Source organism: Neolamprologus multifasciatus, chromosome 19, assembly GCF_963576455.1.
Source record: "Neolamprologus multifasciatus chromosome 19, fNeoMul1.2, whole genome shotgun sequence".
In the NCBI taxonomy this organism is placed as follows: Eukaryota; Metazoa; Chordata; class Actinopteri; order Cichliformes; family Cichlidae; genus Neolamprologus; species Neolamprologus multifasciatus.
In genome coordinates this window covers 11,922,923-11,938,140 of record NC_140457.1, presented here as the reverse complement: position 1 = coordinate 11,938,140, position 15,218 = coordinate 11,922,923, and the positions used below count along the sequence as shown (strand labels likewise).

At 40.0% G+C, this 15,218-nt stretch overlaps 1 protein-coding gene across 2 annotated transcripts in view; it reads right to left on the bottom strand.

Annotated features, from left to right (window-relative positions):
• The window catches only part of mta1 (metastasis associated 1), a 45,150-nt gene that overhangs the window by 7,237 nt on the left and 22,695 nt on the right, over positions 1-15,218 (bottom strand). For both annotated transcript variants that reach the window (XM_085143420.1, XM_085143418.1), the window contains exons 4-12: positions 7,700-7,826; positions 5,764-5,827; positions 5,308-5,425; positions 4,069-4,171; positions 2,659-2,758; positions 2,035-2,223; positions 807-881; positions 580-638; positions 122-303 (exon numbers count right to left, since the gene is read on the bottom strand). In XM_085143420.1, the coding sequence (XP_084999546.1) occupies positions 122-303; positions 580-638; positions 807-881; positions 2,035-2,223; positions 2,659-2,758; positions 4,069-4,171; positions 5,308-5,425; positions 5,764-5,827; positions 7,700-7,826 (1,017 nt within the window). The remainder of the gene's footprint in view (positions 1-121; positions 304-579; positions 639-806; positions 882-2,034; positions 2,224-2,658; positions 2,759-4,068; positions 4,172-5,307; positions 5,426-5,763; positions 5,828-7,699; positions 7,827-15,218) is intronic.

Sequence of the window (15,218 nt, the reverse complement as noted above, 5' to 3'; positions counted from 1 at the left end):
ACTGTATATCTATCACGACAATCTCATTTCCTCTAAGGAGGAGAAAGAACTCTTACATCAGGACACAAATAACAGTAGCTACTGCATTTGCACAATAACAGGACACAACAGAATGACTTACTGTAGCAGCTTTCACAGGCTCTACCCAAGCCTGGGGTCGGCACTGAGCCTGGAGGTCCTGGGACCGCTGTACCCGCTGTACCCGCTGTACCCACTGTACCCACTGTACCCACTGTACCCGCTGCTCCATTTACCAGAACTGGCTTTACATTGTTACTCAGCTGGTTAGGGTTTGGCTTGTTACTGATATAAGAAGAGATACAGAGACAAGACATTCACCAAGAGAACAAATAATATTCATCAGCCTGCAACCAGAGACAGTAGTTCCACTGATCCAGTACTGAGAGCGTTCGTGAATAATAAAAGAAGAGTTTGTACTGTATAATGAGCGACAAGTGCTGAACTTTAAAATACCAGAGTTGTTGCTGTGACCTTCTCCGCAGCATCGGCTGATTTAATACTTGATAATATGTAGGAAAATGAAAGCAGGCTGATAAATTGCTGCATCAAAGTACTCACTAGTTGGGGATGTAGACCTGCTTCAACTTGCTTTCTGCCTCAGCTGCTTTTAATCGTTTCTGGAGCAGAAAAGGAGGTTGTTGACGAGAAGTGCAGTTAGACCTAGTGAATTTCTAACCTTTAGGTACCAACAACAGATTTGTGAATCGCATGCAAATATAAAATTAATTAATATGGGTAACTTAGTTTTCTTTTTCCCTTAAGAAATGTATAAAGGAAGTTATTACCTGCTGTACATATCTATCTGTGGTCTTCCACATGTAGTAATACTCAATAATACTCGTCAGGGATTTCCAGGGCAACTACACAGGGACAGAAGAGGAAAATAATTATGGTTTTAGTTGAGGTGACGTTATGGGAACAGATAGAAAGAGAGGAAATCTTGCTAAAGGCAGGGAATGTAAAATTAAAGCTGAAACTCTTAGTTGATTACATGATCATTAACTACTTTAACTGAGAAATTAAGATTGCAGGTACTCAAATAAGATGATTCTCCCTTTCGTGACATTTATAATTATAAATGCTAAAATATCTGTATTTCTTTCACATTTTAAGGAACACACACACATTCAACCTGGTGTAGTACTCGCTCGTTAAAAAGGTAAAGATACGATTAAAAAACTGAAGCTAAATCGTTACATTGCCTCTATGAAGTTTGAAAGAATATGAGCCTTTAAGTGGTGGCCCCACCCATACTGATGGTGTAGTCTTGTTGCTGGAAAAAAACCTCAAGTAGAAACAAAAGTCTGCAGCACTGACAGTAGATGGCCACCAGGTGGCGGACTGATGCACACAGTGAGAGAACACCAAAGGCAGCGCCACTCTTCTCAGCACAGAAGGACATGAGGCAGCTTTCACTGGATGTTTGTTTAAAAGAGAGGATAAATGCTCACTATTCATTCTTACCATGGCGCTGGACACAGTGCTTCTTTACGAGACTACTGTTATGCTTGAAAGTTGCATAAAAGGAAAATCAGCTGAACACCTAAACGAAGTCTAAAATGGGGAGAATCATAGGACTGGTTTGAGCTGTAAAGGTGTTGGCAAGTTAACTTCTAGAGGGTACATATTACAGCCAGAGCTCTCTCCAGGATATTCCTTTATTATGTTTTCTGTACATAAAATTCACAATTTAATTTCCGTGCAAATTCCTGCATAAGTTGATAATTATAAAGCATTATAAGCTGAGAAAAATCTGTAAAATAAAATGAATTCAAGTGGCTGTATTTGCAGCTCTTAAATAAACCAAGGACACTTTGCAATACATTTTGTTATTCCATTTGAAACCCAAAGTGGAAAACAGCACTTCTATGTCTGTCTGCCCGGTTCTCAGCTTACAGTCTTTATGTAGTTTCATATACTGCACACAAATATGACAGTGCTTTTCATTTCTCATCCAACACATAGAACGAAAGCATGTTTCCTAAAATCAAATCCTACTGTTTTCCCACTTACAAAATCCTGCTGGATGTCGGTAAAGTCTTTGCCGTATTTCTCGAGGGCCTCCTCAAAGAGGTTGGCCTCCGAGGCGCTCCACTCCTCCATTTCATCCCTGCAGAGGACGGGTCCACCCTGAGGAACCAGTGCTGCGATGGCTCGAGTCATGTCGTAGCCTGTAGCATGGAGGGTGTCCATGGCATGAAACTAAATGCAAGACAAATCCATGTCAGTGCATGAGTTGAACCAATCATGCATTTCATTGCAGCTAAACTATACACACTCTAAACTGGTATAGTTTACCAGTTTAGAGTGTGTAGACACAGCCTCCATGAGAGTATCTGAGCTGTTTCTGTGTGTGTGTGCGTGTGTTTTTGTACATGTGGGTAGCTAGGGCTCTCATCCATGTTTTATATATGAGGAAAGGATCTAGGGCAGAATAGACCCACACTAGGCTGGCTAGGTTTTGAGGCCAAATGCTTGTTAAGGATAACCAGACACAGGCTTCAACAATCACTAACAGACTCACGCGCAAGGATTTTCTGATTAACAGTACTCCTTCTCCACAACACCTTTCACATGTCATGTGTTAACAGTTTAAATCAAATCATATATATCAAATCATATATATGTCTATCTCACCAAGGTGATGTCCCTGGAGGCTGCAGCAGCACTCATATGTAGGCTGGGCTGTCGGACAGAGCTACTGCAGTCCAAAGCTCTGGCAAAGGTACCTACTGACCTGTGGGACACATGAGAAACTATTGATATAGTTCCCTTTACAGAACAAACATGGAAGTCATATCAGCAAAGTCCTAACTTTGGTTCTTCCTAATAAAATATTCAACTCTGTAGTGTGGTCGGACAGATAATGCACCTCAAGCAAATTTAGACATCAACAGGCTAAAACTGCTTAGCAACCAAATATGGCTTGAAAACTAGATATTCACAGATTTTAGGAAACGTTTGTAGTACTTATTAGTTTTAGTGAATTCATGTATTTTCTCTCACGCTGAGAATTAAATAACTGCAGCATCTTTACCAGGTGCAATCATAGCGTTTCACAACAAATCAAAAGTTCTACCACATTTAAATCTTCAATCTTCCTGAGCAGCAGTGCACCGCTTTCAGTGTGGCGGCTATTTTATTTTCTATTTCTTGTTCCCTGCAAGTCCCACTCAGATTACTTGCACTTGTGTGTCCATAATGTGCACTGGATCTGCTCAGCTGTGTAAAAACAGAGACTCCTCAACTTGAATTACATAAAGGGGAATAGAATGAAGTCTCAGAGAGCTGTAGTTGAGACCATTTGTTGTAAATTTTCTCCCTCAACCACCTCAGGACAGAAAATACAACAACAACAAGCATGTTTCTGGTGCCACTCCTCGCTGATGTGCCCTCGCTCTCTCCACCAGTTATGGGGGCTGTGCTGGGTCAGCTTGACAGAGAAATTGATGTTTGCTCTCTGGCAAGTCGGAGCTCCACGGTAAAATAATGTGCCCATACAAGTAGTCAGAAAGGGACTTCCGGGAAGCGATGTAAAAATAGCAGCTGAGCTGGAACCGGTCCAGATGTGCACAAAGACATGATGTCAAAGAGAAAATTGGAACAATTTAAAGAGGTGAGGTTTTTAAATTTAATGACTCAAAAAACTTCTTTATGGCACCCCATAATGCCCGTTCAGCGTGTTTTTATTTTTTTAAACCTTGCCTTGACCTTTCTAGTGACCTTTAGGAAGTTTTAGACTAGCTCTTGGATTCACTTCGGATTCAAGTACACCTGATTAAATGTAGTGCACTCCCTGAAAAAAAAGTATGCATGTGTTTTATAATAACTGTCATAATTTTTTTTAGATGCACACAAATAAAAGCCAGAAGTCACGGCTCTAAGACTGGATGGATTAGGTTTACTTGACACAGTTTTTTAACAAGTGAGGTAAATTTACCTTAGCATAACTAACTTTACAACTAACTCTCTCTGAAATTGAAAGAAATTACAAAAATCGGATTTGTTTTTGTTATTGTTATACATTTCATGTCTGAGCTGACTTACCGTGCTACTACTAAAAACTGATCAATCTGTTTCTCTGTCAGTGAGCTGTTGGGGTCCCAGATCTTCTCCTCCATTTTCTCCAGGTCCCTGCCATCATCCTCACCTAAATGCACCACAAGACAAACAAATGTGGATGCAAGTCCATTTTTAATGCTCTCCAAGATTGCCATGGGTCTTTATCGGGGGGGCGGGGGGACAACAAACACAAAAAAAATCAAGTTCAATTGTCTGCAATTTTCCTTTTAGATTAAAATAATAAATAATTCCTGCTTTGTGTGGGGCTTTAATGAATCCCAGAGTTGAAGAGGTGGGTTCTGTCAAGTTGCCAGCCTTCAACCAACGAGCCAGCCTGCCTGAGATTCTAACACATGTAGAATGAAGAATTTCATTAACATGGGTTTAATTAGCAAGCCTAGTGTCCCATGGTGCTTTAATTGCAATTTCAGATGCATCCCACCTGCTAAGAATAAAATTCTGGCAAAACACAGGATCCCAGCAAAACACCATAATCTGGCAGAAAAACAGTCACATTTGAAAATGATTACCTGATTAATGATTACCTTACAAACTATTGGCAGAGAATGCCCGGAAAATATCCTTCTGCTCATCTAAATGGAAATAATAGTGGATTTGTGTTACTAACAAGTTGGATTTAAAAACATTATAGTTTGTACAAAACTGTCAAGTCCCAGTTATTAAAATGAATGCTTACAAATATTTTTGCTACACTTTACGACCTATTATATTTCATCGTGGGTGTATACCTCAACGACAGCATTTTTGATGTCAGATTTGGGGTGCGTTATGAACAGTTGTCTTCTCTGCGGGTGACTGTAAAGTCATCAATTGTGCAACACGAATGCAATAAACTGTTATTTCAAATGCTGTGATTATGTATAATCATTGTTAGTCCACAGTGTGATTGCCATGGAAACCCAACTTGGTTGTTCTCTCAACTTTACTCGTAACAGAAAAGAGGAAAAAAAGTGGTGTATTAAGGCAGAAAGTCATAAAAGTTCATGACATGTTCCTGAAATTTGAGCAGTTGCACAAATATTAAAAAGTTTGACAGTCGTGGCTCAGACTGTTAAACTTTTCCCATTAATGCAGACATATTGCTAAAAAAAAAATAATCAGTCCACTGCAGGGTAAAAAGTGCCCTGCAGAAAATGGATACAGTGCTTCTAAGCGAATAAGTCATTTTTAAAAAGCAGCCAAAAAATTTTAAGCACAACGTACCTTCCTTCAGGAGGTCGGTGATGTCGGCCTGGTACTTGTTCCCAACACGGATCTCCCCCTTATCAGCCAGCAAGGTCTTCTGCTGAGGGTCGTATACCAGCGAGTAGAAGAAGGCATCCTGGGAAATACAGATGACAGGAAGGTGTAAGGATGCAATGAAAGGAACAGAAAGTGGGATGGGCGAGCGGAGAGGCGAAAGCAAGGGGTGTATCAGTTGGTCTGCGTGCGTGTGTGTTTGTGTTTGTGTATTTCCCCCCTCTCCTAGTCTCTCGTCTCCTCATTACAGTACGTGAAAAGAACATTCTAGGTCAACACGTTGAATAATTCATCTGGAAACAAGAATCTTTAAACTCATAAGATTCTTACTCTCCTCTTCTCTCTCTCTCACACACACACACACACACACACTGAAATCTAAAACCTAATTACAGTTGAGACCCCATCATGACCACGTACCTCTCTGTCCAGGTAGGACTTCAGGGCTTCTGTCTCGTTCAGCAGCGTCACACAGCACTTTCCCCTGAAGGATGTAAGAAACACAGTTCATAGAGGAGAAAAGTATGAGCCAATATTTGACATGTGAAACATAGAAAAACAGACGGGGCTTAAAGTCCATGGGATTTTAAGTGGTTATGTAAGTGCAAGATGAAAGCTGCTCTCTGGTCCAAACTCCTCTGCAAGAGAAATGTAGGATACAGCTCAGAATCTCCAATGATGGTATTGATTCAGGTCCAGTTTGCCCAGCTTGGTTTTTGGGGGGGGTTTTTTGGGATAAATCCTGGTCCAGTGTGTTGACACCAATAGCACTCATCCCTGTCCCCAAACTGCTACAGTCTGAACTGAGATTATTTACCAGCTAATTAGTCATACCTCTCTAGCCTGAAGCAAATACGATTTGGCAGGGTAATAAACTCAAGCACACTGTGTAACCTCGCCACACACTGTTAAGTTAGAAAACTTAATCAAGCTTGAATTCTCACTAAACTGCTCATCAGAGCATTTTTATTCGAGCAGATGTCAGTTTGCTCTTCTTGTGATTTCAGAAATGTCAAGTAATAATACGCTAATGATTAGGTAGGTTTGCCTCGAGCTTACTGATGAGCAAAGGCAGGTTTATATCTAGAAACAGCTTTCTGTTGACATTTACTGCTCAGCGTGTACCCTGCATATGAGTGGATTACTTTGTGTCTGTCTTTCTCGCCAGCACAGCTTCACATATAGCAGGCAATGTGACATCAAGGAAATTGCAGTATTTGCATCAAAAAGCATGAATACACATTATAACAGTATAAATGAGTTCATGCAATGCATGCAAATAAAAAATTGCAACATGGAAATGGGAATAATCAGAAGAAATTTGCAAATATTTGTTATACTGTAGGTCTTAACATTATGATGCAATCAAGATTCGCTTTTCAGTATTCGAAAATTATCTTATTAATCAATGCAAACAACGTAAACTGCATTTGTGATGTGAATAAGTCCACCTTTCCTACACTTGATCTAAATTTCCTACTTAAGAAAAAGGTGATTCACAGTCAATAATGCTGCAATCCATCTAAATTTTAGGGTCGAGTTACACAGGCCCAGAGACCAGTTACCAATCATCTGGCAAAACAACAACAAATGTTCCTCAATCTGGTCCAAGTGGTTGCTGACCTACACTGGCTGCAAAAAGGTGCTGCACCAAAAACCTCTGTGTGTCGCTAGCAGATTGCTGCAGTTGCACAAGAGCAATCTCCAGCAATCACTTGCAGCCACTGGAGGTATACTCATTTTTAATCCCCCCTCGCAACTGGTGGTTGCCAGATGGTTACTAACCGGTCTCTAGGCCTGCGTAACTGAGGTGTTAATCAGCCTAAATTTTTACTCATTTATAGTATCAATGCTGCATTAAGCCACTGCTCATTAGCTGAAAATTTCTAACCACTACCAATTTTTATTAACCCCCTATTGGCTTGAAGCCAACACAGAAAAACGACAAAGCATTGATCCCTGATAGTATTCATTAAAAAAAGACAACAAAACAAAAAATGAGCTGCCATTTTTCCATCTTGTTATAACCATAAATTCATAACTACTTTTTCGAAAAACAAGTCAGTTCTGTCTGTCTTGTTTTCTCTTCACTGACCCCCTACCATCTAGGAAAATTTCATCAGAAATGTTCTGTTTGGAGAAAAATTTGGGTTTGTTGAATCAACTGTAACCCAAAAAATTTGGATGAAAAGATGAAGAAACATTTAGTGAACAGAACTTCAGTCACAGCATGAGATGGGTATTTGAAACCAAAATAGAATGTCAAGTAGGTGGGTGGGTTTAGAAGTTGCACAAGCAAGTCCCACAAAAAGAAGGTAAATAAAACATCTAGTCCTCTGACACAAATGAAGTGTACCTGATGTGTGTGGCTGGTAAAGACTCCAGCTGGCGAGAAAGGAAGAGCTCTCTGTGTCTGAGCTGGTGTTTCTGTTTCTCCGGGAGATCCCGCATCTCTGGATTCTCCATCTCCTCCTCCAGCTCCCCTAGGTGAAGAAAAAGAAAAGAAAAAAGGAGGAGGAGTGTCAAACATAAGTACTTTAGATGAGGCAGAACGATGAAGTCCATAAGTGGGGGGAAAAAAAGTGAGAATGGCAAGTGAATCGGCTGAAGCCACACACTCCACACAGAGGATGCAAATTTGATGATCTGCAACGATGGAGCCCCCAAGGAGAGGGAGAGCTGTGCATATATACAGATATTTTACATAAAGTGGTATGAATCAAACAGGATGTCAAGTGGACTGAGATCGCTTGGCTCAGTTCTACAAAAAGTGAAGTAAAAGGCCCAATCCAGCCTTTGAGGGTGTAATGCAGCACAGAGTGACATAGTTTAATGTGCTATTGTTGGTAGTTATTCCAGCTATAATACAATCAGAAATCTAATCAAAATATAATCAAGAATCAATACAGTAAGAATAAGAAATAATAAGAAAATAATCACTACAATGATTAATATTTAAATCTTTCAACCCAGACTTTCTTTCTGTGTGTGCACTCTAACTGTGCAGATGCGACTTTGAGCTCTGTTTGTGTGCGTAAGGAGTTAGCCTAAACAATCGTCTGTGTGACAGAAAAGTGGAGCAGGCAGAGAGAGATGCAGAAAAGGGTTTGGATTTTATTGTGCATGAACAGCAGAAGAAGGAGTTTTTAAGTCACCTCAAATCCTGCAACATCCCAGGTATCGCTATTACCTTAGGATTGTCCATGCTTTTAATGCCCTTCTACTGATATGCTGTTTGTTATGTCCTGTATTTTTAAGCTAAAAAAATGTAATTCAAAAGTTAAGAGCACAGTAAGTACAGAAAATATACACCTGTAAAGAGATTCTGATGTTAATTCTTTGATGTCAATATAGAACAGAAACACAAAGGGTTTTTTTGTTTGTTTTGAAATTTGAAGCCATCCATAAATGATCAATAAAACAGTCCAAACATATGCAGTTAGTGGGGTTGGGTTAACAGGTGATTCTAAGCTGGCCATAGGTGCAAATGTGAGTGTGAATGGTTTCGTGATCTCCGTATTAGCCCTGTGAGACTGGCAACCCGCCCAAGGTGTACACCCTGCCTCTCGCCCTATGGCAGCTGGATAGGCTCCAGCCCTCCTGCAACTCTGAACTGGATAAGTGGAAGACGACTGGTGGATGCGTACATGGATGGACATTGTTTCAATTGCATTTTTGAATAGGTAAGATAAGTTTCCAAAAACATTTGTTGGGTTTAAAAATCTTCAAAATAAATAAATAAATAAATAAAATAAAATAATATATATATATATATATATATACACACACACACACACACACACACACATATATATATGGGAGAGGGAAAAAATTCCCTCTCCCACTAAAAATACAAGGGTCAGATAAGCAAAATCAATGCTTTGGAAAGTTTCTGGGTTCAAACCTGCTGGGCAACTGGTGTCTGCCTGTTTGGGATTCTAAATTGGCCATAGGTGTGAGCTAGGGGTGGGCGATATAAACAATATACAATAGAAACGATATAAATTTGGCCAACGATAGAGATTTTGACTATACCACTCTATCGCAATAGCGCATGTTGATGATGTCATCAAACTGCGCCTGTTTTGGTCAAAAGCATCGCAGTGGCTACAACCATTATCATCTGCAAATTATGCCGGGCGACAGTCATAGCAAAGAGATGAAGCACTTTTGAAATATGGGGAAAGCCAAAAACTGCGCTTCCTCCACTTCCGTAACATTGATTCATTAATGCTGAATTCTCTCGCAGCTGTTCTATTCCCATGTTGTTGCAGTATATTAATAACTAACCTCGTATTGTGGATGAATGATCTCAGTTGTTCTCCTGACTGAAGTTTGTATAGCATCCTGCTATGCGATTGCATTTGTCTCTAACCACCAGAATCCCTCACGTTAACTTTTATCGAGTGGGGAAAAAAAGTTGGCGTTCATCCTCCAGCTTCACTGTGCTAATGTTATGCTAACATAGCTGTGTCGCTAGCAATCACATAGCACAACATTATATACCAGGTAGTCCAACTTCAGTAACCCTGCAAACGCCACTGCTGTTTAGTTTTCTGTCTTCATTATTTTGGAAGTGGTAGCAGAGCTGTACGTTTTAATTAGTTTCAAAAGTCTCTCAGTCAGAACATGGTGTGTCATGTTTAGGTGGAAACTAGCGAGCTAACGTCCTGCTAACTTCTACCTCCGTTAAATTTAATAACTTCTGTTTTCACGGATGCCTGGATGTTAAACTTAACTGTTACACCTGGTAAAGCAGCAACGCTGATGATTTTATTAAAGATTAAAGAATTTAGACCATTTTGAACTCTCAGTGTTCGTTTGAATTTGGGACCTGAAGGGACGGAGATTTGGACCCAGATTACTCCGCGAAGCTCCTCACTACGGCAGCTGTAATGCTCTGACAATCCATCAAGCAGTGCGGCTTACCAAAGTTGTACTAAAACATTTTTTAACAGATTTCTGCACGCCAAAATCGGTTCAAGGTCAGTAAGCACAACCAGAATTCATACATAAGGCACACTCTCGATTTTTGAGAAAATTCAAGGATTTTAAGTGTGCCTTATAGTGTGGAAAATGCGTTATAAAGAAAAGAATATATCACAATATATATATCGTTACCGCACGTGCTTCAAATTATACCGCGATATGGATTTTAGCCCATATCGCCCAGCCCTAGTGTGAGCATGATCATAAATGATTGTCTGTCTCTCTGTGTTAGCCTGCCATCCTCCCCAGGGTAAACCTTGTCTCTAACCAAATGTCAAATAGGACATGCTCCAGCCTCTCCCATGACCCTGAATTAGATAATAGGTTAAGAAACTGACTGAATGGATGGCTGACTGGATAAAAGAACGGCTGGGTCGTATATTTCCCAGAACACAACCAATAAAATCTTTCTGTTAGTCTCTCTCACCTTGTTACCGTTATTTTTAAGACTTGATAAAAGCCCTTATTTTTAATCACAGAAGACATTTATTTAACTGTTCTCACAAATTGGATAGTATATTGACTGACTAATAAGCTGAACTTTAGGTGTAAAACTCAGGAGTTTCCCTTTAGTTGCGTGGTGCTGATTGAGCTAATTTCTCTTGAGTCAGAAGCTGAGCTCAAAGATTTGTCTTCTATTAGTTGTTCTCTCTCTCCCCCTCTCTGTCTCTCTCTCCCCCCCTCTCTCTCTCTCATGTTTGCATGTAGAAAAAGCAAAAATCAAAGGGCACCAGGTGAGATGAAGGGGAAGGGAAAAAAAAGAGAAAAGAACAGTTCTAGTAAAGGGGCCAAGAATGACTGGACAGAGAGATTGCTGAAGAGATGTCTGCCTGTTTAAGTGAGCCATGTATCTGAGTCATCCTTTAGTAAAAGATTGAGCCATGGCTAGTAGGTTAGTACATTTCTGATATTAATTCCTATTCCCATGGATGTGGATGGATGAGGGAAACGCAGAGGGAAAAGGAGACGAGATGGATGGTAAAATAAACAAAGAGACAGAAAACAGTAGAGAAGAGCACAGGAGAAAAATGTGACAAAAGTGATAAAGAGAATGGGAGCTTAAGATGAAGGCCGAGCAACATAAACACATAGAGGAAACAAGAGAGAGGTAGAAAGGGAGCAATAGAGAAATCAGCAGGGAGAGCCGGAGTGAGAGAGTGAGGAAGGAGGCCGATGAGAGAGCAGAAGTGAAACGAAGAGCGGGAGAGCAGTCAGTACGTGCTCCAATTCATTTGGAGTTTCATTAGAGGAAGCGAGACAGAAAGAGGGAGACAGGGAGCAGAACAAAAGCAATCAAGGGATTTTCAGGAGAAGAGATGTGTGGCCAAAATCAATAAGTACTCCATCTCTCCCTCACTCTGCCCAGCACTCAGCACCCAGCAGACACACTATCAATGCCCAGGCAGAGCAACGCAGAGGCACGCACACACACTCAAACACAGCGTGGGCTTCACCATCTTCTTCCATGTGAAGGCAGGAAAATATGGACCAAGATCCAAACAGGAAAAGTACCAGAGATTAACCTGAGAGATGTTTTGTGAATCTCATTTCTATAAAGATACTGTACTGATGTTCCCAGCAGTTACCATGATCAGTACACGTCGGTTTTCCTTCACAAGACATTGCTCTGGCATTTAAAAAATAAATAAATAAATCAAACTTATATTGTGCAAATAAAGTTGTGTTGAATATCAGTGAAACTGGCTTTACTGTGATGCAAAAGTATGCATAGAAAATATTTACCAGTAAATCAATGTTTTGGGTATTTTTTTTGGACAGTAAATACATTTAAACTAGTAATTAGACTCAACAGTGTTACCTCTGATTGCATATAGCAAAAAAGTACTGTTACTAGAATGGATGAAGAAAGAAAGAAAGCAAAGTGAGGAAAAAGAGGAATTATATACAGTAAGATCCAAAGCCGGAGTACCTTAATTAACCCCTGATCCTCCAGGATATATTACTGCTCATTTTTTCCGTCTCTCAATAATATCACATTATATAAACAAATATAGCCACAATTAGTCCCAGTTGACCTAAAAAAAAAACATACATGTGAAGTATATAAGAGGATTTCTTACACTAAAGAATATCTGGAGTTGTGGGGTGTTATTCTAATGTCAAAATAGGCCTTATTAGAAGGAAAGGAATAAGGATGTGGGAAAAGAGATTAGATTTGAGGTTTGAGTTGGTAGGGAAAAAAATGTGAAGCCCTGTCAAAGACCAGGAGTTCTGTTGGAGACTAAAAACCTGAAACTTTGTATGCCTTTATATAAGAGGTGAAATCAAAATGTTTTGTGGTTCTTCAATTTAAAAAAAAAAAAACAAAACAAAAAAACAGAGCCTAAATAAATTAAATTTGACTATTGTCCCCTTTGCGGTCGTCTCCTTTTGCTCTCTTGAACCGCCTCGAGCATTCCTGCCAAATTAAGATAAAAGTGGACTCACAAAGCCTGCCTGCATTTAATGCCTACCTCCCTGTTTGTGTTTTGTGAAATTGTTCCCTGTAATAGATTACTGGTGAATTTACCGATGGTGACCTTCATGTTATCCAGATTGCAAAGACCTTGATTTTACAATATAAATAGTATTTGCTTGACTTCAAAGCTAAGTCTCAATATGTGGGTGTGAGTGTTTGGATGTGTGCTACTCTGCTTCTGCATCCCCATATCTATTACTTCATACACACACACACACTCTAGCAGGATTATGTAGTGGTCCATCAGCAGGGCTGGTCCTTCCAGCTGGCCCCTGGCTGTGAGTCCTTGAGAAGCAATTCAACTCCCCAACCTCAGTCCTCCTCCTCGGAGCCAATCTCCTGGCAGTGCACCCACACCATACTCTACAAATTGCCTCTCCATCTCACCTGTCCCAGCCAATTATCAATTATTGATGAATGGGTCGCCTTACTGTGTTGAGATGGTGAGAGGAGGGAGAGGAGAGGAGAGAGCAGGCTTCAGGGCAAGTTGAGGAGGTGAGGAAAGCATAGCTGATTGGTGTTAACTTAACCAACTGACTACATCTCTATGAAACAGACCACTTTTTTTGATATACTTAACTGCAAACAGCTGCAGAGAGGCTCATGTAATTACTAAAATACCACTGGTAAACCTCTTAAAACCAACCCATCATATCCATGACTATTAAGTTTAAAAAATGAAACTTTATTTAATTAACTGAATTTAAATTTCAATCATAATCCTAATTTCAAAGTTTGGAGGCTGTATAAAATAACAGACATCAATGACTTGCAGAGCTATTAAATCCGTATTTACAGCAGAAAAAAGAAAATTAAGAAAATGTAACATGTTCGGAACACAAAATGCTTCTGGGGGCAGGGCAACCAAAGAATGGAAAAGTAAGTGGTACTCAAAAGAAATGTGTGGTGGAGTATTTTGCAAATAATTAGGTTTGTTGGGAAAAGGTCAGTAAGACTGGTTATAAAAAGTCTTATTGAGGGACAGACTTTCGTGGAGGTAAAGGTGAACAAAGGTTCCTTAATCTGCCAAAAAGGAAAAAAATTGATCTGCAAAATTGTGGAAGAAATTTCTGAGCTATGTTCCTCCACGTAATACTGTGAAAACATGGGATATCTCATTCATCTCTCTCTCTCTCTCTCTCTCATATATATATATATATATATATATATATATATACACATACACACACACAAGGGGTGCAACGATACACAAAATTCACGGTTCGGTTCGGTTCGATACTTTGGTGTCACGGTTCGATATTTTTTCGATACAAAAAAAATGTTCATGCCTTTTTATTAATTTGTCATTTATTAAATTTTCACGGCACATTCTGCACCACATCTCTGTGCGTTCATCATTTGTTTGAAGCCAGCTCACCTCCTGCAACCACTTTTCCGAGAATACGTGCTTCTTTTGTGGTTCGGACTCCTGACATTTCTTTGGAGGTGGAGGAACATCACAGTAATTGCTTAAAGGAGCTTCTTCGACATCTTTAAGAGTTCTAAACAAATGTCTGTCCTCCTCCTGAAAATCTTATGTACGCAAACACGCGTTGCAACTTCTTATCTTGTGCGGGTTTTTATTTTGACAGCGAATGCGCACCTGCGGACCACTTATGTGCAGCCCTGGTTATTTAGCTCGTCATATTGCAGCCACAGAAATTCTTTTGTCCATGAAACCATAAAGCTGCACTTTCTTTTTGCCTTATAGTCTGATTTGTCATAACTTTTCCGTTTTGTCACTTCTTCACCCTGACCTGTCTTATTTGGCTCAGCAGAACTAAAATATATATCCTGCTGCTTTTACACACGCACTAACATAACGCTCAGCGATTCTCTGCGCGATCAACCTCTCACATGTTTAAGCTGCGGGAGATTTCACTTGTCATGTTTGCATAGTAAGCTAACGATTGATAAGACGATGTCAGAGGAATTGGTGCGCAAATTATCATCACTCACCAATCAGTACTGTCGCTCTCTATACACAGTTCACGCGATTGCAAAGTGAAAGCAAAAAACAAGCGCAAATTCAAACGCGATTTCAGTATGTCACATATTGACAGTGGCCGATGCCAATGACATAATTACCCAGCTACATTTCCGAAAGAATGCAAAAGCATTGACATATATTTTTCCTTCCTACGATAGGCCGACGGGCAGGGCAGAGATAGATTTTGGTAGCCCGACTGGAAAAAAGCCCCAGGACGTCGGGCTAGCGATTTTGCGAGCCCTGTATCTGATTGAGGAATCACTCATCTTTGGAAAAGAGAGTTTATTATGGAGAAATGTCTCTTTCCAAAATAAAAGCTATACTATACGCTTCTTCTGGGCTATATTGTCAGCAGCATATTAAACATATCAGGTCCCCATAAGGAGAATCATGTGCTAACGGCTGTCTAAATGACTC